Source organism: Pavona decussata, unplaced genomic scaffold (genome assembly GCF_977016875.1).
Source record: "Pavona decussata unplaced genomic scaffold, jaPavDecu1.1 SCAFFOLD_21, whole genome shotgun sequence".
In the NCBI taxonomy this organism is placed as follows: Eukaryota; Metazoa; Cnidaria; class Anthozoa; order Scleractinia; family Agariciidae; genus Pavona; species Pavona decussata.
In genome coordinates, this window is record NW_028145444.1 from 1,283,029 (window position 1) to 1,308,623 (window position 25,595).

The following is a 25,595-nucleotide window of genomic DNA, read 5'->3' on the forward strand; positions in this document are numbered from 1 at the left end:
CCCTCAAGGAAAATTGTATCTTAAACAATTTTATAGTAGCAGTTAACGGCTGGTTCGTTATACAGACAAATGTATGGAAAGTTCAAAACACGACTGGACGCTTTCTGGCACAGCTACATCCCTCCAATTTTTTTTCGTAAAATCCTTTTCCTAGTGCCAAAAGTTCCCAATTCATGAAATTTTAGAAGCGATGTTTTATGAAAATTATTTAACATCGGATTTCCATACAAACTGTAATTTCAAGACTGTTTGCCTCGTCTCAATACTCGTCAAAATGGCGTCGAAAAACGTTATAAGGCCTGTTTTACTGCTTTTCTGAATAATTGTTGCTCAATTATCTCTAAAAAATACTTGGTTACCCCCAATTTTATTTTTGGATTTCCTTAGCCCTTGCTAAGATCTGCTTTTCCTGCATGGTCATAAACTGCGCAAAAATACTACGGTTTTAGTAGGCACCGCCCTTAACTCACGGCAAAAAGAAATAGCCACAGTGCCAAGGACAAGCCCTCGTTCAGGTCCTCCTTGGTCAGCGGCGCAAAATTTAACGCATGACCTTTCTCCCGACAAAATGGCGGGAAATTCCTTCAGTCTCTTTTGGTGCACTTGGAAGTCATGTTTTGGTTGAGTTTTGGTTGAAATTTCTCTTCGAATCATGCCTTCTCAAGCAAGTAGCGATGATTCAAACGATCTTGCCTCCAAGTACAGTCATCTATTACAGCCGATCCGTGATCTGACCAAGAATTGGGACATAGATGTCGCCGCACAACTCGAGGAGTATTTGGCGGAGGTAAGACAATTGCAAATCGAATGTACAAGGAAAGTTAGATCTTAAATTGCGCTTTCAGAAGTTTCTTGCGTTCATCTCTATCACTAGTTTAGTGACAGGAAAGCGAAAACTCTCTTTAAGGAATGCATAAATTCAACGCTTTGGAGATAGATGTCTTCAAATCGTTTTTCGAAATCCAGTCTCAGTTTTCGACAAGTAAAGTGTTCCAAGTGCAATCTTTTGTTGATTGTTTTCAGATCGAAAGGATCAAAATATCTTTTGATGGAGGCAAGACCAGCATGAATTTTGCTGAAGCAGCCCTTGTTATTCAAGGATCAGCATGTATCTACAGTAAGAAGGTACTTCATTAAGTTTACACATACACTATGGCCCGGTTCAAACGCCGTACTTCACATGAGCCGAATCGAATTCAATGTTAAGTTTATGTGAAATACGGCGTCTGAATCAATTCAGATCGGCCGACCTAATTCGGATCAGCTCAGCCGGGAATAACGGCTGTTGGACCGGCTTTGATTCAGACGCCGTACTTCACATGAGCCGAATCAAATGCATAAATTATTACAAATCTGCAATTTTCTTCAGTCAGTATACACATTATATTAATTATTAATATAATGTGTATAATATGCTTCAGTGTATTAATTTAGGCTGAATTAAGTTCGGCATCTGAATCAATTCAGCCGGGATTAATAACTTGGGTCGGTCTAAATTCGAATTTGATTGGGCTCATGTGAAGTACGGCATCTGAACCAGGCCTATAGCTACATACTTCTTGTAAGGTTTTAGTTATACCAGGAAAGTTGGTAGATCGAAGGTGGAGAGGATGGGATCATGTCTTAGAAATTGTAGTATAAGATTTATCAGACCAGACGTATGAGAAGGCTAAACATTTTTCAACTTTTAAATAAGAATATGATTCACTGTTTCAGGTGGAGTATTTATATACATTGGTGTATCAGACTTTGGATCTTATAGCAAGTAAAAAGTAAGTTGTTGATACCTGGTGGTGAAATGTGACAGATACATAAAATGTTGTCTTTGGAAGGAAGTGACTGCTGTGAGGTGGAAAATCACAAGGCCATCAAATTACCTGGGTATGGACAATGTGGAAAAATGCCCCACTAATGCCTGGATGGGGGAGGGGGGTGGGGTGGTGATTGGACACTACTGAAATTGTCTGATGCATAAGTAAATGACTTAGGTCATGATAAGTCTCTTTGTACCCTAGTTGTCTGAGCATCTGACCAGTATTTAGAAGGTTGTGGGTTTGATTCCCATTCGGGACTCAGATGTTTCTGTGTCCGATGCTTGTGAAATGCTGAATATTACATCTTTGCAAAGAGTTACTTTTGTTTCAGTGGTGTTGATTTCTTTGGTCAGCAAACCTTGTCAATCTTCACATTTTAGTCAAGATCATGTTGGTTTCAGAATGCTTTGCTTAATTAAGCTTCCATATAGTATTTGTTTGGTCAAAATAATATAGTCATGTTGGGTGTCTTTTGTCAGACGACTTCAGCAAGCTTCATCAGTTGATGACCAGGGAAAAGACAAAGATGCTTCATTCAGAGATGACAGCGTGGAGGTAAACAGTCACATAATTTTATTATTAAGGGGAGCAGGGATGGTGCAGAGGTGAGAGCACTTGCCTCCCACCAATGTGGCCCGGGTTCGATTCCCGGACTTGGTGTCATATGTGGATTGAGTATGTCATTGGTTCTTGTCCTTGCTCTGAGGGTTTTTCTCCGGGTTCTCCAGTTTTCCTCCCTCCACAAAAACCAACATTTCCAAATTCCAATTTGACCCAGAACACACGGACACCTTTGAACAAGCTCCTAGAGCTCTTTGGTGCTTCGTGGGTAAATAAATTACATTTACATTTACAACCCTCTAACCCCTAATTTCAAAGAACAAAATCTCCTATCATGTCTCCATACTTTTCTTTTAAAAGAACTGGGGAGAAGTTATTAATAAAATATCAAGAAAATTCACCTTGGCTGATCATATCTTTATTCTCATGACCTCAGGGGTTGAATAAGCATTGATATTACAAGGAGAAATTTGATGCTGATCACTGTTAGGGCCTAGAGGGTTAATCTTGGCTCAAAGCTTGTTTGCTAATCAGTTCAAACTCACTTGTTATCTTAAATATCAGTGAGGCATTTCCTTTTTTTTTTTCTGCATACTAATATGATTGTTAAATCGTTTTGTGCCTTTCAGTTTCTGCTTTTAGATGATATTAAAGAAGCCAAAAATATTGACTTGAAGGAGGATGAAAATGATTCCCACAGAGAGGTATTCAAAACTAAATTCTACATGTATGTATTATTGATACCTTGAATTTGTTTGTTCAACATTGTTGCTTTGCAAAGAATGGCAAAGAAATGAACCACAAAATTATTTATAATGCACATGCAGTGTCATAATTTCATCTACATCTACCAGGAAATTAAAGGGCACACCTTTTGCATGAGGCTAATGTCCCCAGGCAGCAGCAGATCTTAGAAACAGTTCTAATGATACATCTCACAGACACCGTTCTAGTTTTCTATTACTACACCACTGTAAGAGTTCCCTACTAGCTACCTCTTTACCATGCCCTGTTAAATCTTAGTGGAAGAGGAAAAATTGAGAGGAAAGACAAAAGAGCAACTCTGTAGAATCTATATTTTTGAAATGAGGGAGAACCTGATAAGTTGTATTCAAACCAATGTAGATAATTTGCTTGGCCATGAATGGTATTTGAAGAATACTTTAATTTTTGTTTTCTTGGTAGCAAAAAAAAAAAAAGATTATCATGTATTATAATTATTTTTTATTGTCTTTGTCAGGGTTCACAAATTGTCCCAAGAACTCCTCTTGCTTTGCTTCCTCTGGGAGAGAAAGACAAGGAAGATGTGCTCTTGAGGTTTGTTGAAATTGTAACTTGGTTTTGAGATTTGTTTTCATGATGACCCTTACCCTTATGTTTTATGGAGATCTTAATGTCTCCCCATACATATCTTTGCAAAATATGTACCATGATTAATACTATTTTGTCTTTGGTATGTTCATAACAGTCGCACTGGTGAGGTTCTGGGAAGTCGAAATGACTTTAAGGTAAGATTTAACTTTTGTTATTGTGATTCAGATTTGGTAGATTTGTGATCTAAAGCATGCTAGATGCTTATTCTATTGTTTGCTAATTTATAATTGTTTCCAAGGCACGAAACCTTACTCAACATCATCTGTCTTCAACCAGGTGTATAATTGTGTACCAGGAGCTGTCAGGGAAACCATACAAAATGCCGATACATGTACTTTTACAGCAAAATATTGCTTCTGATCAATTTTTTCCTGACAGATGAACACTTGTAGAGTTCATGCATCTGGGACGCTGCTGCTGGACCTGGCGCACCTGTCACTGTTAGATAGCTCCTTTAAGCGACTGATGACTTCTACACCCTCAGCTCCACAAGGTTGGTTGCAATCATCATTACTGGGAAAATTGTTGAAGTTCTTACCAGCCTTCACCTGCCTTTAAATAGCCTATGTTTAGCCGTAGCCAGCCCTTCCCCTCCCCCCTAAGGAAAAATGGGAGGAGGGAACTTTGGGGGGTGGGCACTGCTACATGTAGATTAGCCTTTAAAGTTAATTCTGACAGGCCAAAGGCTACAGAATGCAGGCTATAGACTGCAAACAGCAGTGAGACTGCAGATTATGAGATTATAAGATAAATCATTATAATTATAAGATTATAATAATCACAGGTCAAAAAGTCGATAAAGCTGGTTTCCTGACCCAGCAAATTTAATGGTAAACTTAAGAAGATGTGGAGAGGACCATACCAATTGACATTCTTAAAATAATTCATTTACTCCCTGACTTTGAAAAGTATCTGGAATGCTGAAATGTATGGCCTGGACCTAACGTAATCTCCCGGCTACAACACATTCAAAAAACAACTTAAAGACGTGCCTTTTCTCACCCCCAGCTCTCATTCATTCAGTTCCTTAACTAAGGGCCAGGCTGTTTTTGTGGATAACATGTGCCACTGAAATGCCCTTTTGTTATTTGTTTTCACAAAGGATACTCTGATAATGTTTCCTTTGTTTATAACATGGTTTTACCGAGGAGACAATTGTGCCATTAAAAACATACCTTTTGTGAGAATCTTTGTCAAAAATGACTGTTCGAAATGCGAAATTATATGGCTTCAATTACACCCCTTTAATTATACTCTTAGGGGAAATATGCTGCAATTTTTTTTTCTTTATGATCATTTGTTCAAAATTTGTTCTTTTCAGATCCCCAACCTGTAGCTACTGAACAAGCTGCCAACCAAGTGGATGATGCAAACTTTGAAGCTGTGGATTTGCCTGGTCAGAATAATTCTTTTTCCATTGGTCAAACCCTTTATTTTGTGTCAAAAGCACAATGATATTTTTTAAACAATTTTTTTTTGACAAACTCAATGTAGAAAAATTTGCTTTAATTTTCGGTAGGTATTTCAGTACAAATGACCTAAAAAGCAAACTAAAGGAAATTTAAGACAGAAACCAAAAGAAATTCAAAACAAGTTCAAAATATGTCATCTTGTACATACAAAATAGATATCAAGTGTGTTCTGGTACCTACAAAAAGGCAAAAGAAATTAAAAATTGCAGGACTTGTGTTGACTCGGTAGCTTTTCTGGTTTGAAATATCTTTCAGCGTCTATTTTATAACGTTTTGAATTCACATTTATTAACTACGCTGCGCAGTATTACAATCTTTATTACACAAGCTTTTCTGTCAACTTGATTGAAAGTAAGAACCAAGAAAAAGTCAGTAAATGACTAAATATTTCACTAAGACAGCCTCAACTGCTAATGTGTTAATTATCCTGTTTCACCTCATTGGTTTTTTTGTTGATAGAAGTTGACGACAACTTTGATGCACCAGAACTAATGGATGATGATGACGATGTTGGTGATGCTGGAAATCAGTGTGGAGAAATTGTTGCTGAGAATGAACAGGTAGAGTTTCAAAATCAAATGGAATTCTAAGTAAAATAATATCCATCAGAAAATTAGATTTGTTTTTGTATATGATGCAGATTTGGTACAAACATCCCCATTTTCAGTTAGGTACTAAGTTCACTTTAAAAAATTTTTGAAAAAAAAATTTATTAACATGTCAATCAATCTAGCTTGCACAAAAATATGTAAGCTAATTGAGGAACCTATCTTCCTATCTATGTTATTACAAATTGATTATTAAATAATATAAATACACAATTGGTAAATTGATAATAAAATAGCCTTATTCCCAAGGGAAAAAAATGTCGATATAACATAACATCTGGACTTCGTTGACCAATCATGTTAACAACCAGAGACGTTTATACCACCTACTGACGTTCCACAGTCAGGGGTTTCATTAGAAGCCGGCAACCAGCGAATTCTGCCGCCTACTTTCTATATCAGCGTCGCCTACTATTGCCATTCTATCTCCCAATTCCGACCTGTTTTTTTTCCTGAAATGGCAAGCAAAGTCAATTGCCAATAAACAGTTTGTCTCATTTTTATCTATTGGAAGATTGTACGTAACACGCCAAGCATTTTAACAATGTTAATATCAACGTGATTGACACAACCTGTATCGTTATTTGCTGTTTGACATGTTAAATGGAGATCATGAACAAGTGATTTGTAAGAAATCTGCCTTATCTATTGTACTCAAAATGGTTCCCAGAATGCTGGAAATAGCATTTCCTGCTTCCAGATCTCAAAATTTTCTGCACCCCACTAGACTGGAGAGCCCTTGCAACCCCAATATTTGTCACAACCGGCTACTCTACAACAACCATGCACCTACTTCAAATTTTATTGAAACCCCTGCACAATTCACTTGACTCTGAAGATGACTTCCGCTCAGGTTGTGAGTGTAGTCCTTCTCAGGACTACACTCACCTGGATGATCATAATTAACGTACTTATGACATGACTCCTGTTTCAAACCATTTACGATATAACATATATTAACATTTTTAGGAAGGTCATGAGGAAAGAAGAGCAATGAGAGCAAGGGAAGAACCACAACCAACGCAAGTAAACAATTTACCAGTGAGTTGAGTTCATTTTGCTTATCTTTTACAGATTGTTTGTTGTATTCACCATAAATAAAAATGATATTAAAACCTTGGTAGTATCCTTGACTGAACCTTGCCATACTGTAGGATTTGAAAGTGAACATATATTTTCTATAATCATACTTTCATTCCATAGTTCAAAGATCACTGGAAAATGTTGGATCCACACGACCCAGGAGTTTGGAAAAACAAACCGTTTAAGAAAGGTGCGTATGCTCCTGTCAGTCACATGTCAGAAGTACTGTCTGACTTATGTCCTACTGTAATACACGCCATTCAATTTTGGGACAAATGGCATAATGCAGTGGGTTAGTGTTTGATACAATGGCAGTGTCTGACTTCGATCTGGAGGATCAGTGATCCAAAGCCAGTTTGATCTCTGCACTGTCCTGCTGCTTCCTAATCCTTAGACACCAAGGTGTATAAATGGGTACCAGCAACATACTTCTAGGGGTAACCCTGCAATAGTATGAGTAGTAATTTATTACACGTTGTGGTTTCTGTTAGAGAAATTGGGTTGTGTGGGCCACCTAGACCCAACGTGTGACTTTACCTATGCCACAGAAACCAGAATTGATCCAAGCTGAGGGATACCCTGTGTCTTGTAACTTTACCTATCTACCTATCTACCTAACCTACTAATGTTTTCAGGTAAACCTTTCAAGAAGCCATCATCTTTAGTATCACAACAACACAAGAAAAAGAGAAAACGACAGGAAGAAAAGAAGGAACCAATCCTCATTCCCATCAATCAGTTTATATCTCAAGCATGTAAGTTGAATCCTATTCATAACACTCAATGTACTTGTTAAATTTTCATTAATTTATTGTGTTGCCAGACAAAATTATCGAGGGTTCACTTCCTTGTTATTATTATTTACAAGCACTCTGCAATACTTAAGGTTTTATGCAAAATTACTGTGACTTTTTGCCTTAAAATGTAAAAATAGAAATAAATGTTCAAAGTTGACCATGCATTCCAGGTTAAATGTGCAGTTCCAGAAAATATCCATCCTCCCAGTCCCTCCACAGAAGGTTTTTTTGTTTTGCACCCCCATCCCCGGGAAATTTCAGTTTAGCTTCATACTTTGCTTCTAAAATTTTCACTTTTAAGATCCCCCTCCCGCTAGGAATTTCTGACGACTTTCCAAGGGGTGGGTACGGATTTTTTTTCTGGAACTGCACAATAATATTGGAATTTGGAAATGTTGGTTTTTGTGGAGGGAGGAAAACTGGAGTACCCGGAGAAAAACCCTCGGAGCATGGACGAGAACCAACATAAGGCAAACTCAAACCACACATGACACCAACTGCGGAAATTGAACCCGCGCCACATTAGTTGAAGGTGAGTGCTCTCACCACTGCGCCATCCCTGTTTCCCTGAAATCAAATTTGTCCATGTAAGCTCCATTTTGGTACAGAGGCAGCAGACTGCAGGTTATTTTTAAGAAACTTGTCCTGTATTTATGTTATATTTTCAGCAAAACGTTTCAATACAAAAATAGGCTTATTACTTTCTGCTGAAAATTGAACCAGCTCAAGCAAAGTATCGCTGGAGAAGAGAAATCAATCAAGCAATGGTTCCTCTTTTGTGATCATCATGATTGCTTGACTTTTAAAGACCCTCATTTATGTCATAATTTCTACTCTCATGTAATCTGTTTGGTTAAATGTTCAATGTGCTTTAATTTTAACATATAATTTGATATCTATTTACAGTTTATTCACATGCATCAAAAATGCTGAAAAACCCACTCAAAACACCAACTTATTCAGGTAGGTTGAAGTTATATGTACGATACCTGGGTAACTTTATTAAAGGTACAGTACCTGTTACCATTTTGTTGTTCATGTTGTTGCTGACACCTATGCATTTAATTCACTGGATTTTTTTTCAGAGTTTGAATATTTATACTGGATAGAGTTCAGAAGACAACAGAAAGTGCAGGCCAAACAAAAGCAACTCTTGGTAAGATGAAAATAATTTACTGTCTTTTGGGGCAGACCTTGATTGCTTTTGGGGTGAAAAGTGTGAACTGTAAATGTTTGATGCACTTTGCCTATTTGAAAAATCTTCTGCTTTTAATTTAGTCCCAGCTTGCAAGTGAAGAAGAAATTGAAGAATTAAAGTCCATTGTGGTCAGACCAGAAGAGGAGGAAGACGGCATAGCAAATGAAGAAGAAGGTTTTGGTATAGAACGATCGCTATGTAGATTTGTGAACATTCTATGTTTTTCTTGCTTTCTTATCTAGTCCAACATGTAATTTAGTATAACCTTTCTTGTTTCCTTTACATCTGAAGATGACAAAGCAGGGAGTGATTATGACGATGATGAGTTTGGTGGTGGAGGTGATGATAATTTATGTCTTGGAGACGGTGATGCCCCTGAACCAGTTGAACCAATGGGTATGACATAGCAATTTAGAAAAAAGCATTAATTTTCCAAGTTTCATTTATTTATTTATTTATTGTTTACTTTCAATTTACAGCATTAGATGATCCTACAGATGGTGTTGTTATTTCAAGCTATGAAGAACTGGTTCGACAATATGTGGTAAGCTATAATTTGGACAGCATTGTTGTTGTAGTTGTTTTTCCTTTTTATTTCACAGTTTCAGCTCAAATCGAAACACTGGTTAAAATAATTGTACAAAATAATTTTACAAGACAGTTGGCATGTCTTCAAATTATTATTATTATTATTATTATTATTATTATTATTATTATTATTATTATTATTATTATTATTATTATTATTATGTAATGTTTAAAAACCGAGCACAAGTGTTTTAATGGGTTTAAAACCACAAGGTGGAGCCGAGTGGTTTTAGCCCCGGTAAAACACGTGCTGCGAGTTTTTCCAATGGCTTCAAAAACATTCCTGGAAAAGCATGTGTCAATAGAGTTCATAACAATCATGCTTTTGTGAACGTTGGAAATTAGCATACATGAAAACACTGCATACTAATGAGGAGTGTTTTATCAGTTAGTAAAACACTGCATACTAATAAGGAAGAGGTTTATTGGAATAAAGGTCACTGCACATGATGTATTAATTTTGATAGGTCAGTGGGCTTATGAATTATTAATGAGTTTTTGAATATTATTATTAAATATTACACAATGATTTACAATCGCTGTCTTCATTCTGCTGCACAGGACGGGTACCTTACAGAGGCACAACAGTACGCCCAGGAGACAGATTTAAGCAGAAGAGTACGAGACTGGGAGGACAGGATCCTGCCAGTGTTGTCCAAAGAGGTAAATGACAAGATTAACTATTGGGTTTTGATAAACACTTCAACTACATGCATTCAATAAGACTAAACCCTAATTCTGTTCACAGGACACCCACCGACCATTCGACATACATAAGTATGGGGATGAAATACTGGAATCATTTAAAGGTAAATAATTACATGCATGAAGCTGCTAAGACTACTCAAATGATCCATCACCAGATTATTAACAAATTATTAGGGAAACTGACATCCCAAGAAGGAGGATCAGAGAGGCCATCAAAATACAGTGCCAGGGCCCCACTCTTAATAGAGACAGGGGTTATGTACTACCAGGGGTCTTTTTAACATTTTGTCACATGACTTACACCACCTCAAGTCACGTGACATAAATTAACATTTCACTTACTTGAAAATATTCCACAAAGGAATCGAAAGCTTGTGTAACACTTGTAAATGAATTTTAGATCCTTAAAGCTAATTTTGTTTTCCAAAAGAAAACTTATTTTGTTAATGTCTGTTTATCTGTCCATCTTTTTTCTTTCAGGAAAATCTAACCAATCTTTCAAAGAGCTGACATGTGGAAAAGTAATGGCCAATATTTTTTTAAAGTCTAACATTAAGATCCTGTTTGTTCTTTTAAAAGAAATTTCAGAAATATGCCAAATTATTGAAAGATGCAGGTTCTCAACAGATTTCATAATTTTATTTTTCAGGAAGCATTTGAAATCTGCAGACTATTTTTAGCCACACTGCAGCTGGTAAGATATACATGCAACAGCTACTGTTCTAATGCTGGGTTGTGGGTTAAGAATCCCACAAACCATAAAAAATCGCTTGTGAAATTGTTTGTTGTGTATGATGAGCCAAACAACAACAACAACAATGACAACAACAAAACCTGAGAAAAGAGCATAGCTTCCAGTCTGGATAACAGAGTTTTACTCAAATATGCAATGTTATTACCACCTTCATTTCTACTATCCCAAGTGATAATAAAAACACTTCCTTTCTGTAAATTTTTACTGGTTTTATTTTTGCAAAAATAAGAATTTAACTCAAACAGAATAAAATAATTAATCATTGGTGCAGTTTTAAGTGCAGTCCTAGATTGTTTTATGCTTTAAAGAAATGAAGTACCTGTTTTCTTCCTTAAGAAAAAAAACCCGTACAAGGATAAATAGAGGCACATTTAAGTATGATCCTATAGATGGTTTATTTTTTAAAAAAATAAAGCATTAGATTCATTCCCAGATTGGCCATTTGTGGACAACAGCTGCTGAGAATTCTATGAATATTCCATGAATCGGTCCAATATTTAAAGGGAAAAATTAACATAACAATTGATGACAGAACAACGCATTGTTGTATTGATTTTGTTGTTCATATATTGAAAAACTCTTCTGAGACTTAAAGTTCTTGGGTTATGAAACTTTTTCTTTCATGATAAAGACTGGCTTTGGTTTTGCAGCAGACGTTCTTACCTAGATTGCAGTTTGGCCCTGGCTGGTTGGAGCATGCAATTAAACTTTATGCCAGTTGTAACCAAGCTGATTAAACACAACACAAAGGGGAAATATAAATGCTTTTAGAAATAAAAAGAAAACCCCTTAACAGTAACATTTTTGCTTTCTTGCAGGCAAACAATTATAATGTGGAAATCACTGCTGATGGAGTTGGAGAGAAAGCAGTTGACACAATGATGCTTAGACTAATGAAAACAACACCTGGAAATCAAGCTATAGCTACTTTTAAAGGACATACCTCACCATGACATTAGTACATAAACTAGGTTGTTTTTCAAATAATTGTAATAAATGATTTCAAAGGGGTGGGAAATCTTCTAGTCCAAAGTGACATTTAGACTGGTACAAAAGGGACAAGCTGAAAATTGTTTAAAAAACATCATTCTGTAAAACCACTTACAAGACATTGTGGGCTAATTTGCATGTACTGATTTATTAGCCTAATTAATAGGTTCAGTCTCAGGAGCCAATTAAAATGTTACAATTTGTCAGCCAATTTTGTTTTCTGTTCATGTAGTGGGACAAAAACTGGCCCAATTTAAAAAATCTGTAGCAATGCCACAGATTTTTATAAATCAGGCCGATTTTTATCCGCTCACTTATTTTCTTTGTCAAATTGGGCCGAATCAGCCCAATCAGTCAGTACATGTAAATTAGCATTTTGGCTCAATTTATATCTTGCATCCCAGGTGCAATGAATGTAATTCAAGCTTCAGAGAAAAATGTCAAAAATCACAGTAAATCAGTCAAATAACAACACAGACAACAGGTCATACACTTTACCTTGAGAGGTGAATGGCATACCAGTGCTTTCAATAAGACCAGGCACCTGCTGGCGTTTTGACAGGTGTTCTGCTATGAACAGCCAGCTGTAGTTCCTATATTCAGTGCAATACAGTCAACTCTCGCCTTGCGGGCACCTCGCTATCACGTACACCCCGATAATACGGAAAGAAAGTAAATCCCTGGCATAAAATTCTCGCTACTATATGGATTCTCTCTATTAAGAACACTAACTTGCGGTCCCAAGGGTGTCTGCAATAAAGGGAGTTGACTGTAATACATTTTGATTATTAAGTAAAATAAAATGAATCACTTTTTTAAGTGGCAATGTAGTTAACACAAAGCACTAATTGAACATATTTTCCAGGTCAAACTGAAATTTGGATAGGTGGGTTTTAAAGGAAATCAACTGCAACTGTTACATTAACACTGAAATGAAGAATTCTCAGTGGTTCTGATGTATCATTTTGCCCCAAATCCTGAAAACACTAATTCTAAGCTTTGGAAATTTCCAAAAATTCTTCCCTAAGAGGGATGAAGCATTTGACTTCTTATATTATCCTTCAACAGGTACTCCACTAGACCAGCCACCTAGTTAAAATGTGCATTTCTAGAAAAAATTCATAGCCACCCCGGGGAAGGTCATCAGAAATTCTGAGGGGGCGTCTTAAAAGTCAAAAGTTTAAAAGCAAAGTATGAAGCTAAACTGGAATTTCCTGGGGGGAGGGGGGTGCAAAACAAAAAAGTTGTCGATGGGGCAAGTATGAATATTTTCTGAAACTGTACAATCTTAGTTGAAAGCACTGGTATCAAAGTAGAACACAGATCTGATACTTTCCTGAAACTTGAATTGTATTCAGTGCAACCAAAACACAGCTTATAAATTAGTGAGCCTATTAAGAATCAGTTCATATTTCTGTAAAAACAGTCTAACTTGAGATTACTCTTAATCACTTGAGACATCATGCCTCAAGATCTTGATTTTAAACTTCTACTTATCGTAGATTTTAAAAATTATTTATTTTACGTTTTACCAAGCAGACCAGCTAAAAAGTGCCAGAACTTTTTCGACCTCTAAACTTCTCACTTGTACAAAGTTGTAGTAAATAGAGTCCATCTCAACATAACAGGAAATAAAAAGTTGTGTGTAGGAATTTCTTGTAATGAATACCTGTGTTTTCTTTAAATTCCATAGAAAGTTTTACAGTGAAGTCTTGAGTAACAAAAACCCAAAATAATTTAGATTCTCTATTAACTGTAACTCAACTAAAAAATATTTGGGGAGAATCTTTGAGGGAAGAGGAGGTGGGGGGTGAATTGAAGAGAAAAGCCAGGGTACCAAGTGAATGAATTACAATACCTGTACCCTTTTAACAAGTCCCCAATACTGAAAAGAACATCAACTGTTAAAGACTCCCTTTCTGACAAGTGCCCCTGTAAAGGCCGATTTAGACGTTACAACTTTTGCTTACCACTGTCGCATGCGATTTTAAGAGTGCGCGCTGCTCGCGTCATGCAATAAATGGCACACAACTCTCATCATTCAACATTGCCTATACGTATGATTGTCGTAGGATTTTAAAACGTTTTAAAAATGCTACGACATTTTTTGTGACGTATATGACAGTTGTAAGCGAGTTGTAAATTTGATCTACACGGAACAATTTGTGTCGTAGGTCTGTCATAAGCTTGTCACATGCGACAAAGTCGTACCTTGTAAATCGCCTTGAAGACAGTGATGTAACCTGTAAACCAGGAGGTTTTCCTCCTGCCATGTGAATCGCACTCCGCACTAGCCTTAATTGCGCTTGCCTTCACTCACCTGCAAAGTACAAAAATTAGCACCTGTTCTGCAGGCGAGTGATGTTGAAGCTATTATTAGTGATTTCTTACTTGGTGTACACCTGTATTTACACTTTTTGATGTTTATGTCAAAAAGAAAGTCCCCAGTTGCTAATAATAATTACCCTCCCATGAACTCCCAAAAATGAAATATAGGCCAGTTGGAAGTGAATCCGAGGTAAATCTTAACAACAAATTGTGAACTCAGGACAAATCACTCGTTCACAAGTACTACTTACATGAACCATTGTGGTGGTTATTGGATCAAACTGTCGAAACAAGTTGGGTGTTTCAAGGTTTGGTTGGTCTCTTCATTGCTGTGTTGTCTCCTTCAACGAGAAACCTTGCTTTACCCAGGTGTATAAATGGGTACCGGCGACATACTGCTGAGGGTAACCGTGCCATGGACGAGCATCCCATCTGCTATAGCTCACTGGCCGTGTAGGTCACTTAGCATAGGAAAAGAAGCTTGTTTTGCATTTCTTGTTGTACTTGTCTGATTGTTGAGATGCACTTATGTTTATGTCATGTGTGTGAACCGGTGTGAGGTAAGCTAAAGCACAACATCTTAGCAGCAGCGTGCACATGCAGACACCACAATTTATTTACTTGTGCTTACTTCACTACAAACAGGAGCCAATATATGTGAGATAAACAGAAACAAAAACACTGTGCATCATCCTGGTTCCGAATTTTTTTTATGCTTGTGATTGTGTTTTTTTCTGAGCCTGAAGCAGGCCATGGAGCATTTTTTGGCAATATTCTTAGAATTCAATGGTTGGATTTGATGAGCATGTGTTGATAATCACCGACAGGTGTGCAAGTTAAAGCTGCTCAGTTTTGACAACGTGCCATAATGTTAAAATATCATTGAACAGAAATCTTCAAATGGCGTAAAATGATGCGAGAAAGAAAAAAAGAACTTTGCAGGTTCTTTGTATGACAAATTTTAATATTTTTAAGTTAACTTCAATCGACAACCCAATGCCTTGGACCTATTTTCACAGTGCAATATATATTAAATGACAAATTTATCGAATATTAATTTGATATTCTTTCATAAAGAGAACTCTGAATTAAACATTTTATATTTACAATTTTGTATTAGAATCGATTCACTGATTATAGAGTTATCTGTACCGAACCCTACAAACCGTTGTCATCAAAAACAGGCAATTTTACAAAATGGTGTATTATCCGACACATACAGCTGAGCAAGCAATTTTTAAAAGTAAAGATTGAATAAACTTCCTCCCTACACGCTTTTCATATAGCTCCATACTACGCCACTCCGTATGATCCGAAAAATGAAGACAATTTTACGCGAACGGAAAACAATAAATACATTGTATTCTTTTACGGGATAAATTTTGAACGTGTTGCCACATGTCACTATTTTTTAATCCAGTTATACTTCTGTGGACGAGAAGCCTTTCATCGGCAAGAATCAATAAAAGATACGCTATCCTCTGTCTGTAGAAGCAATGAACTACGCCAATAACAGAAACCGTAAGCCACTGCCATTGTTTTAAAGAAAATTCTCAGTTTCGTGTCGTGGGATCTTGAGACACAAGTCGGTGAGGAACTACTTATTCAATCAGCCTTGTCCTTTGCGGATTTCCTAAACGGGGTTAGCGCAACTCCACCAACGGCAGATACTGCGGTGTATGTCGTTGATAACGCTGTCCCTGCCACCCAGCCAACTCCTCCAACAACTGTAGCAGCCTTGTTGTAAACTCCACCAGATATTCTCGACAACAAGCCCGGTTGTTCTTCGGGACCTTCGCGCTGCGGTTCCCCTTTCACGTCGATTTCCCTCCGATTATCGTCTCTCTAAAACAGCAAAACAAGCGCGACTTTAAAGGAACAAGTTGCCCAAGTATTTATCAATAAACGTCCCATAATTACCACCATTTAGCTTTAATAAATATTTCCCGAAAATTATTTATGCGGTGAACAACAAACCTCTTTCATGACGAACTTTTTACTGCCACCGTCTGGGGTCGAGTTCGAACGTCGGACCTGTAACAATTCAACGCATATGCAAAACAACCTTTAAATTATTCGCCTGCCTACTGACGTAGTTAAATAAAAATTGTATGTTTAAAAGCAAATACAAAGGAGATCGTCGTACCACGATTTGCTGCTGGGAGCTGTCGTCAGACACCATTGGAAATAAATTTTTACGAAAGGGGTTTCTTGACAACTAGGCAACAATTCCGGAAATGAGTTTAAACAACCCCTCATTGTCTACCGACCAATCAAGATACAGAAGTGTTCACTTTGACTTTTGTAACAGGAAATCCCGGTTTTTTTGCAAGCTCAATATTTCTTCGTTGAAAGTACTGTACTGGGGCACTGTACTGTATTAAGTTTGAGTGACTATTTTCCTGAAGCCTACAAAACAGACAAAAAAATGTACTCCATAATTGAACGAACGTATATATCGTCATCTAACCACCCCGATTAATATTCAAGCATTTTGCTGGCGTTCTTCCAGGAATTTTTTTTTTTTTTTCAGAGAAACTAAAAATATTTTTTGGGAGTTAACGATAGGTCGATAGGTTAAACTCGATAGAATATTTTTCAAATTCAAAAACCAAGCGGCTGATCCCTAACAACTTGGAATTGAGGTTTGTCGAAACCGCCAGGTTTATACCCACAGTACAAAAGTACAAATATATGTTTCATATATTCATATGGTTTACATCTGGTTATGCACTACCACTTGACATATGATTTTGTTGTTGTTAGACTTAGTTAAAACGGCTTAAATATAGAATGAACATATATATAATGAGCATTATCTGAGCATTTTAGTGTGCAGTGGAAACGAAAACAGTGTTTCTCTTGGGAAACCGGAAGTACAAGCGAAGTAAGCAATGAATGATTGTAGGAGTAGGACTGGGTTTCAATAGTATTTTTGTAAATCAACATGGCGCTTTTGTTTGCCTCTTTCAATATCGTCCTTACATGTCGGCTTTTCTCCTGTACGAATTCCGTTCACAGTTCTTGCTTTTAAAGGGAGAATTGTGCGCCTGAAAACCTGAAAGCAAATCCTGGAATGTCTTCAGTTGAAATACAAAAACAAAACGAGAAGAAAACTACCAAATTCGCACTCGTAGGAGAAGCAATTACAAGCGTCTCGACGGCTGAAGAGACCCCAGTTCTCTCTGGATTTTCCCTGCAAATCCCAGCGAAAGTCAGCCGAACAGAATCAACAAGCTCAGAGAGTTCATGGACTGAAAAGTTGCTCAACTCATTGAAGTTTAGGAGCCCAGGACCATTGCTCAAAGATTTTAACCCAGATACAAGTCGGCGAGAAATGCGGAAGCTGAAAAGACTAGACATGAAAGAATGGAAAGATCCCGCTAACCGGAATAAGAGAAGGCAACAGAGACAAAGGAAACGACCACAGAAGCAGACATTTCACGATCGATCAGGTGTTCGAATGTCTGATGGCAGGGATGTGTGTGATTGCCAAGATACTGATTGTCCTGGTTGCCATTTTCCTTGTCCCTCGTGTGGATCGGAAAAATGCGGTGTTGAATGTCGCTGCGACCGGCAGTGGACTTACCTTAAAGACATAGAAATAGAAAATCCGCTACCAAGTGTGGCTCGAAGATTAGCAATTCGATAAGGTCAGATTTACTGATCATCTCAGCTGAAACGAAACGTTGGCACAAATTTGAGCACTCGCTGATTGCATCATGTTATCGTGAGCACGTGCGCTTTCAAGTTTGAACGTGTGTTGGGGAAATTTGGGTACTTTCACTTCACATAAAGGTCAACGTACCCAAAAAGTTTTGGTTTAAAGCTTTTTTGTGCTAAGTTAAAATTTGTTTGCCGTTCTATCGTAGTTTCAACAAATGACTCCTTTCAAGCTTGAAAATTGATGTAACGGCCTGGTAAAAAAGAACCGTTTGAAGGCCAATGGTGCTGATGTTTGATATCGAATTTTCATATAATTTCCGTGTGCCATGTTCATACAATCGTTGGTGGCTATCGGTAGTCATCCGCTCACTTTAAAAATAGACTTGTTGGAACTGATGACAGTTTTTGTTGTACATGGTACTCGATTTGCATAGACACCTAGTGTTGTGCATCACATATGCAACCAGTACTGTGAGTAGAATTTCTACTTTTTTCTTGTTTTCCATAGCCTTTATTTAGCCAAGTGTGAAGGGCAAGACATTTTGCACAAGGAGCGAGACACAAGCGCTTGGTGAGACCCTGGCACTCTGCACTTTTGTCTTGCACTTCGCACTTGATGTCTCACACTTCCTTGGCTAAAATGAACACCTGTTATGCAGGTATCCACACTAATGTGTTTTTGTTCAAAAACGCATACTTTTGATGTGTTTTCCCCTATTGTCCACACTAAAACACCCGAAAACGCTGATAAAAACGGAGAATTTCGAAAACGGTTTCAAAAGTGGATAGAGACTTGAAAACGCATTGTTTTGAAACACTTCATTTCTAGTGTGGACAGGTGAAAACTTTTGAAAACGGTGATGGGTGATGTAAAAAGCATCACATGCCATCAGTTCCAGTCCAAATGGGAGTCCAAGATGGCGGATGGTCTTGTGATGTTAACACATGCGCAATCCATATGAAACGATTGGGACCTGGGATTGCGCATGTGTTAACATCACAAGACCATCTGCCATCTGGGACTCCAATTTGGACTGGAACTGATGGCATGTGAGGCTTTTCACATCACCCATCACCGCTTTCAAACGTCTTTTAGTGTGGATAGGTGAAAACGATACGAAAATGCTAGACTAAGTGTGAATTAATATAAAATATCATGAAAACTGACAATTGAAAACGTATTCGTGTGGATCAGGGGCCTGAGGTAGATAAAATTTATTAATGAGTCAGGAGGGTCTTGCACCCCGTGAAGGCAGGGTGCTAACTTGCAATTAAAATCCTAAAGCTCACAATTAAATTTACAATTTAAAGGTTAAAATTTACACTAAAAAAAAGCTCACACCAGGCCATCACAATTTAAAAACTTGGAAATCTGTGTTTTGTGAAAAGTTTCTGTACATTGTATAAGTTGAAATTTTTCAGCTGGCTGTAGAACAGCTTCCTTGATTGCATGTACTCTTTATTTTGTTGATAGTTTATATTTAAAAGAAGCTGAAAAAATGGGCCAGTTTAAGTTAAGAAAGTGGATTTATTTAATTTAGTATTTTATTATAATTTCTTTATTAATTTATTATAACCAGAAGGTCCTAAAAACACAGGCAGAAAATTTTGAAATGTGTGTGTCTTATATTTGTGGATTGTAAATGTTTGTGTTATGAGGATACTGAGTATAAATATATTTTATAGAAATGCTGTTAATTAAATTCTTTATAATAATTTATTAATAACACTGTAATATACAGTTTCTAAGTTGTGAAATGAAGTACATAACACAGTTGTACATTCAGAAAAGGTTCTTAGAAATTATCTACAGTATAATAAATCCATTCAATGGAGTATGCTCAAGTGGTATTCTTTTACATATAATTTGTGCATATGCTGGACCACTGTGGGCAAACTTGCTGGTAGGAAATGTGATTGTTCCTAGATGTTGCCCATTTTTTTATTTTATTTATTTTCTTTACTCTTTATACAAGAGTAAAACTGCAAATAATTTTTAAAAAGTTTCCTTTGAAAACTTCGCAATTTTTTTCCTTTTTGTCGATCCTTCCTAACAAAAGGCCTGGTCACAAAGCCATCAGACTTCGCGCATGCTCCACTCGTTCTCTTTTCCTTCGATCGCCATCTTGGAGAATTGAAGTGAGTAATGCTTGCAATCCGCAAGATTTTTTAGCCATCAGACTATCTATTGGTGATTTTCTAATAAAATTAGATTACAGAAATAATAGGCAGTCAGTTCGTGTCCTTATTTTGTAATTGCGTGGAGAAAACAGGCCGTAAATAGTTCATACGTTTCGATCGCTTGTTTCCTTGTATCGTGATTATAAAAAACTGTAAAAATGTTTTACGTGCGGTTTTATGTTAACTCTTTCGAGATAAGGCTTTACAGAAGCCATGAACTGTATGTTAGGAAATAGTAATTGTTGTTTTTATTCGTTAGATCTTATTCCTTGCGTATTGTTTTGCGTTAACTTTTTATTTCGGTACAAATGCGTTTTCACTCCTGTATTCTGTAGGATGTTGATTCCCAAGAAAAATAGGGTTATTATCTACGAAAACCTCTTTAAGGAGGGCGTCGCGGTAGCGAAGAAGGATTTCAATGCCCCAAAGCATCTTGAAATTGAGGGAGTTCCAAATTTACAAGTGATCAAGGCTATGCAGGTATTGAAATTAAGTCGTGAGTTATGTTAAGTTGGTATAATTTGTTCCTTAGCCTTTAAGTATTGAAATTAATGTTGTCAACAGTGACTACATAGAATGGTACAGTGGATGTATTATAAGTAATTGTATATCAAATGAACGTCTGAAAATGATAGCATATTTTCAGTTCCAGCACTCAGTGTGAAGTTTTGCGAATTGGAAAGTTGGGACATTGCAAAATGCACAAACTTTGTTGCACTTTCAAACAAAGTCGAGTTAAGACTCGGAGATCTGTGAAATTTGACTAAAATTTAGTAACACTTTTTTTTAAATTTCAAAGACCATCAATGTTGACTTCCCATTTACCATTTACCCCAGCATCCTGTTAGAATAAAATGTTCTGGTTATAACCCCACTCCCCCTGGACCTCTGGCAGATGTAGACCTCCTTCAACTATTCCTGTTTACTTAATATACACACTTTCACTGAACACTGTGTAACTTCAAATTTGAACTTTAGGAACATACACTGTTAGTAGTTTATTGCTATCTCATCTGATATCATAACCTCTTTGTTTGACTATAGTATCCAGTTTACAACTGTTGTTAAAAGCCAGCATGTATAGCATGTTTTTGATGAACAACAACTTTATGCAGGATCAAAGGGCTTTTTTTTTACGTGTGTGCCATTATGAAGGTCATTATCAGCTACATTTGATTCACAAGCCCACCCGAAACACCTTGCCACAGTTTACAGTATGGCATTACAATTGAACGTCAATAACTCATTGTTAAACTGTGTGCCATCAGTTAGAGAACCGACTGCCAAATTTGTGGTTGGAATTTAGAATGAGTAGCACTGCACTGTGGTGTGCTGAAGATAAGTGGACTAATGGTTGGTCAGTTCCCTTGCTCAATTTAATGTTTCAAAAACTTTTGAAAAAACACTGCAAAAATGTGTTTGGGAAGAATTGCAATGGTGTAGTAACTGCAGCTGCTAAGAGGTTCCTCTGTATGTTGTGGAATTTGTCTTATATTAAGAAAAAAGAGGGAGCAAGATTTTAAGATAGAGAAAATGCAGTATTTGATCATTTTCAAGAGTGAAATTGTATTGTACCTGGTAATTTGATTAATTGAAATTTTTAATCCCTTTTTTCTCACTTGTAGTCACTCAAATCTCGAGGATATGTCACCGAACAGTTTTCCTGGCAGCACTACTACTGGTACCTCACAAATGATGGTGAGGACTCCTCCAAGTTCTTCTTTGCTATTGCAGCACAGACAACAACTTTATTTTCACATTTCCTTTTAGATTGTGTCGATACATATATGAATATTTAGATAAGTTTTAAAAACAATACAGATACTTAAACACAAATATCTAATGTGGAAACGCCTAGCGCCTAAGTAAACATAAAGTTTTCAAAGTACAGAAGCATTTTAAATGTAAACATCTATATACATATTCAACACACACACTCACAGACGACACACGCACTGCTCATACACTGACTGTTATAAAAAATAAATTAGAGGAATTTGACTAGCTAGGTCATTATTTTTGCTTCGATAGTAGGTACTGTTTAGCTTTTCTAGGGAAGTTTCAAATACTGAGATCTTTGAGATCTTGAGGAAGTTTTTGCCAGTAAATGGTTGTTTGTTGCTGTCTTCAGTATTTTTTGCATTCTTGTTGTTCTCCTAACAGTTGAATCTGTTTGCTTACTAGGTATTACATATCTAAGAGAGTACCTACACCTTCCTCCAGAGATTGTCCCATCTACTCTCCGCCGACAGGCAAGGTCTGAGACAGCCAGACCCAGACCAAAAGGTAAGCTTGTGGGCCTTAACCCTGTTACCACTGGAGTCAAACAACAGTTTATTTGAAGGAAGTGTTGTCATGTTTTGAGTCTATGATGAAATTCTCAGTTGCAGCCATTCAAATGAAAACTAATGAACATAACTCCCTCATAACACTCTTTATTATGCTGTACAAAGTGGTTCTAGCTTTGAGTCTGTGGATAAAATCCTTAATTGTGAGCATTTAGTTGAAAGCTACTGAGCAGTACTTTCCTTTGGGGTCATTTGTTGTGCTCTACTAGGTAGTTCAAGTGTGAAGGCAAAATCCTAAAGTGTGACTATTCAAAAGAAAGTTAAAGTGGTTGTCAATAACAGACAACCTGCTACCTTGAAAAGAGCTGGAAAAAATTTCGTTTTTGGTGGACATCGATCAAAGAAGAGCTGTTGAATTATTTTGAACTCTGTCAAGATTTAAAGGCAAAAGAGGCAATGAATTGACAATTTTACCCACTAAGAGGACGTAAAGCTTCATTAAAATTGATTCCCGACCCAGCTCAAGTATGCATTGCTGATTTTGCAAATTATCACGGCATTGCTTCAAAATTGTGAATTAAAAATACAGTATCCCCTAAACGATGCCCTTTCTTTTAATTAAAGTGGCTTAATTTTAGTGGCTTTTCTTTGATTGACATCCACCAAAACTAAACTTTATCCTGCTGTTTTAAAGGCAGTAGGCTCTGTTATTGGTTTTCGCTGTAAGGAGCAGTATCTTCTTCTTCAATACTTATTTTTAAAATGAAGGCTGGTATAATCTTGTTAAGAGTGAGGGTGTGGTGATATCAGCAATGCTATCAGCCCAGTTTTCATCTGTTGAATTGAGCTGACGATATTGTGTGGTAACTGTTTAATTCATGTTCAACCACGACTACGTTTGTCTATGAGAGAAATCGTTTCATCCAGTGAATGAGATGTCTATTATGAATAGACAGAATAATAGCAGTTTTTATCTGTTCGGAATTGTTGTTGCGATTGTAGAATGAAATCCTGGCAACAGAGCAAGCATTTAAGGCACTCTCACTCATAAGAAGTGTTTAATTATTTGCTATGTTACTTTATTACAATGCCTCAGGTCCAGATCAGCCTCGTGGACCCCCCTCAGGTGACTCTGCTGACCGTGAGGCTTACAGACGTGGCCCTGCCCCAGGAATGGAGCCTAAAGGTGGTGCTGGCTCGGACTTCAGACCTGAGTTTGTAAGTTTATGCCATTTTTGTCATAGAGGAACATGGTTCAGTCAGCTGTTTGTGCATTGATGTTGACCTGGTTCGTTCATATCCTAGTTTGTCCCCTTCATTTTGAGCTCATTTACGCAAAATCAAATATGTTGAATTTCAATTAAAATAGCTCAAATGTTTATACATTTCATTTCTTGCCTTTTAAGTGTGCCGCTGGTTGGCCACATTCCAAAATAAGAAGAGGGCAAACAATCGCAGCAAATATCTTAAAGTGCATTAAACCCAATTTTTTTTTTCTTCTGTTAAATTATTGCTTGCGCAAAAAAATTCCTTTGTAGCATACTTCTTTGAATTTTTATGGCCTGTGAAAGTTTCAGATTTTCACAGTCCTGTGGTTCACCACTACACAAAAAGAAAGATGGTTCTTAGTTTTACTGTGACGCTTAAGTTTCCTATCAATCTTCTGTTTGCTCTCTTCTTACAAAATTTATTCAACGTTGTTTTCGACAGAGAGCTGGATTTGGTCGTGGCCGTGGTGGATTTGGTGCCCCTCCTCCTCAGTGAACCAATCTTCAAGACCATTGTTAATAGCATGAAAAATAAACCACTGAAATAGATCATTGTTGTTGTGGTCATTGCATTATGTTTAACAAATCAATGGCAGTTTCCTATGGTCTATACTCTTATTGACCATAAAAGTGGAAAGTTTTGAATGTTTTATGATGTCATTGTTTTTATGGTCTATAAGAGTATAGACTAAAGGGGAACTGTGGTTGATATTTTTTTTTTTACAACATGGAAAAAGGGTGAGTGGAATGGCTTCATTTTCCAGCAAGAAGACACACACATTACATTTGACATTATTTTTATTGTCTGTACTCTTATAGACAATAGCTACGAGCCAATCAGCGTGTGGGAATTTAGGGTATAACCACCTAATTCCAGGTGGAAATAGGAAGAAGAGAAACCCTCAGAGTGAGGTGGTTGTTGTGGGAGAAAATGTTGTGATTCAAACTTGTTTCTGGTTAGAAATTTATTTTCCTTTGTTTCCTGTCATCACCATAAATTTTGTGATTTCAAAACAAAGAAACAAGGTCCTGTTCAGACAAGCTAATTTAGTGCCTGCTATTTAATAAGCATGAAGGCATGGGGGAAAAGCGCATGAACTGACAAAATCCTGTTCAGACCAGTGTCTTTGACAAGGACAGGTGTCCGAGTACCATCCTTAGGGGTAGTGCCCGGGCATGGTGCAGAGACTTTTACTCAGGCACCAACAAAGAGCTATGTTAAGGCTAGTGCCTGTGCCCTTGGACCAGACCCAGGAACTTAGTCTGAACAAGGCCAAAGATAACTAAAAAGAACAATAAAATTATTATTTCTTCCACAACATGAACAATGATATAGGCAAGTGAAGGCCTCCTCAACACCTTCATTGTGTATTAAATTACTCTTTTATTTCAAGTCTAACTTGAAGCCTTTCAATTTGGTATAACAAACGTATTGATTAGCCTCCTTTGCAGACGTTGTTTGTGTTGGTGGGGAGGGAGAATGGGACCGACACAAACAACGTCTGCAAAGGAGGCTACTCATTGATTTGCAATAAAAACAACTCAAGGTACAACTGCCTAACTAGCATTAAGCCTAAGCAGTGCGGAGGCATGCAAAAATGATTGATTGATTCATTGATTAAACTAGCATTAAGCCTGAGCTGTGCGGGTAATTGCGGACACCTAACCCTTTTGCCAGTGCTTATCGAAACCCAAAGTGATAACTTTTCTTTAGACTGCCAGATTTAGGAGCAAACAGTGAACGGCATTTTTGCAATGTTACATTTCAAGCGTAACACATCAACAACTTTGGCGTTTGTTTGTTAGTTTGTTACATAATCCAGTTGACCTTCTTTTTCGCTACAATTTTTCTGTTGAATAATACAAGGTTGAGTGAGTTATCACTGGTCGTGCATGTACATGCATGCTATTTACAAG

At 37.1% G+C, this 25,595-nt stretch overlaps 4 protein-coding genes across 8 annotated transcripts; 3 read left to right on the top strand and 1 right to left on the bottom strand.

Moving 5' to 3' along the window:
- Positions 1-240: 240 nt before the first annotated feature.
- LOC146486118 (condensin-2 complex subunit H2-like) lies at positions 241-15,209 on the top strand. Of its 5 annotated transcripts, XR_014859906.1 has the most exons (24): positions 243-787; positions 1,024-1,125; positions 1,717-1,772; positions 2,294-2,369; positions 3,005-3,079; positions 3,616-3,692; positions 3,844-3,883; positions 4,128-4,242; positions 5,071-5,145; positions 5,681-5,781; positions 6,799-6,870; positions 7,033-7,102; positions 7,548-7,667; positions 8,616-8,672; positions 8,795-8,865; positions 8,988-9,087; positions 9,199-9,303; positions 9,387-9,451; positions 10,057-10,158; positions 10,244-10,304; positions 10,684-10,724; positions 10,853-10,897; positions 11,776-13,757; positions 13,789-15,209. XR_014859906.1 is itself a non-coding variant. In XM_085098567.1 (23 exons), the coding sequence occupies exons 1-23, from the start codon at positions 653-655 to the stop codon at positions 11,908-11,910; spliced, it is 1,887 nt and encodes a 628-aa protein (XP_084954693.1). In that variant the 5' UTR covers positions 241-652; the 3' UTR covers positions 11,911-15,209. The 5 variants fall into 5 exon arrangements, 4 of the variants coding, with proteins under 4 accessions (XP_084954693.1, XP_084954676.1, XP_084954684.1 ...); XM_085098567.1 differs by having other exon boundaries at positions 241-787; positions 9,208-9,303; positions 11,776-15,209; XM_085098550.1 differs by having other exon boundaries at positions 241-787; positions 5,684-5,781; positions 11,776-15,209.
- Positions 15,210-15,218: 9 nt separating this feature from the next.
- LOC146486119 (transmembrane protein 263-like) lies at positions 15,219-16,526 on the bottom strand. The gene is made up of 3 exons (XM_085098597.1): positions 16,422-16,526; positions 16,253-16,309; positions 15,219-16,120 (listed from the first exon to the last, which is right to left on the bottom strand). The coding sequence occupies exons 1-3, from the start codon at positions 16,455-16,457 to the stop codon at positions 15,881-15,883; spliced, it is 333 nt and encodes a 110-aa protein (XP_084954723.1). The 5' UTR covers positions 16,458-16,526; the 3' UTR covers positions 15,219-15,880.
- Positions 16,527-17,145: 619 nt separating this feature from the next.
- LOC146486120 (ARL14 effector protein-like) lies at positions 17,146-19,777 on the top strand. Its single transcript, XM_085098586.1, has one exon. The coding sequence runs from the start codon at positions 17,352-17,354 to the stop codon at positions 17,925-17,927; it is 576 nt and encodes a 191-aa protein (XP_084954712.1). The 5' UTR covers positions 17,146-17,351; the 3' UTR covers positions 17,928-19,777.
- Positions 19,778-19,974: 197 nt separating this feature from the next.
- Positions 19,975-24,227, top strand: LOC146486121 (small ribosomal subunit protein eS10-like). Its single transcript, XM_085098593.1, has 6 exons — positions 19,975-20,080; positions 20,458-20,602; positions 21,748-21,820; positions 22,307-22,408; positions 23,507-23,628; positions 24,121-24,227. The coding sequence occupies exons 2-6, from the start codon at positions 20,459-20,461 to the stop codon at positions 24,172-24,174; spliced, it is 495 nt and encodes a 164-aa protein (XP_084954719.1). The 5' UTR covers positions 19,975-20,080; position 20,458; the 3' UTR covers positions 24,175-24,227.
- The last annotated feature ends 1,368 nt before the right edge of the window (positions 24,228-25,595 follow it).

Bases quoted from the DNA above. Each gene is read 5' to 3' on its own strand.
- LOC146486121 (XM_085098593.1), top strand. From the start codon at position 20,459: ATGTTGATTCCCAAGAAAAATAGGGTTATTATCTACGAAAACCTCTTT. The intron at 20,603-21,747 runs GTATTGAAATTA...TCTCACTTGTAG, and splicing joins AAGTGATCAAGGCTATGCAG to TCACTCAAATCTCGAGGATA. The intron at 21,821-22,306 runs GTGAGGACTCCT...TTTGCTTACTAG, and splicing joins CTGGTACCTCACAAATGATG to GTATTACATATCTAAGAGAG.
- LOC146486120 (XM_085098586.1), top strand. From the start codon at position 17,352: ATGTCTTCAGTTGAAATACAAAAACAAAACGAGAAGAAAACTACCAAA.
- LOC146486119 (XM_085098597.1), bottom strand. From the start codon at position 16,457: ATGGTGTCTGACGACAGCTCCCAGCAGCAAATCGTG. The intron at 16,310-16,421 runs GTACGACGATCT...GAATTGTTACAG, and splicing joins GCTCCCAGCAGCAAATCGTG to GTCCGACGTTCGAACTCGAC. The intron at 16,121-16,252 runs GTTTGTTGTTCA...TTGCTGTTTTAG, and splicing joins AAAAGTTCGTCATGAAAGAG to AGAGACGATAATCGGAGGGA.
- LOC146486118 (XM_085098536.1), top strand. From the start codon at position 653: ATGCCTTCTCAAGCAAGTAGCGATGATTCAAACGATCTTGCCTCCAAG. The intron at 3,884-4,127 runs GTAAGATTTAAC...TTTTCCTGACAG, and splicing joins GAAGTCGAAATGACTTTAAG to ATGAACACTTGTAGAGTTCA. The intron at 10,725-10,852 runs GTAATGGCCAAT...TTTATTTTTCAG, and splicing joins AAGAGCTGACATGTGGAAAA to GAAGCATTTGAAATCTGCAG.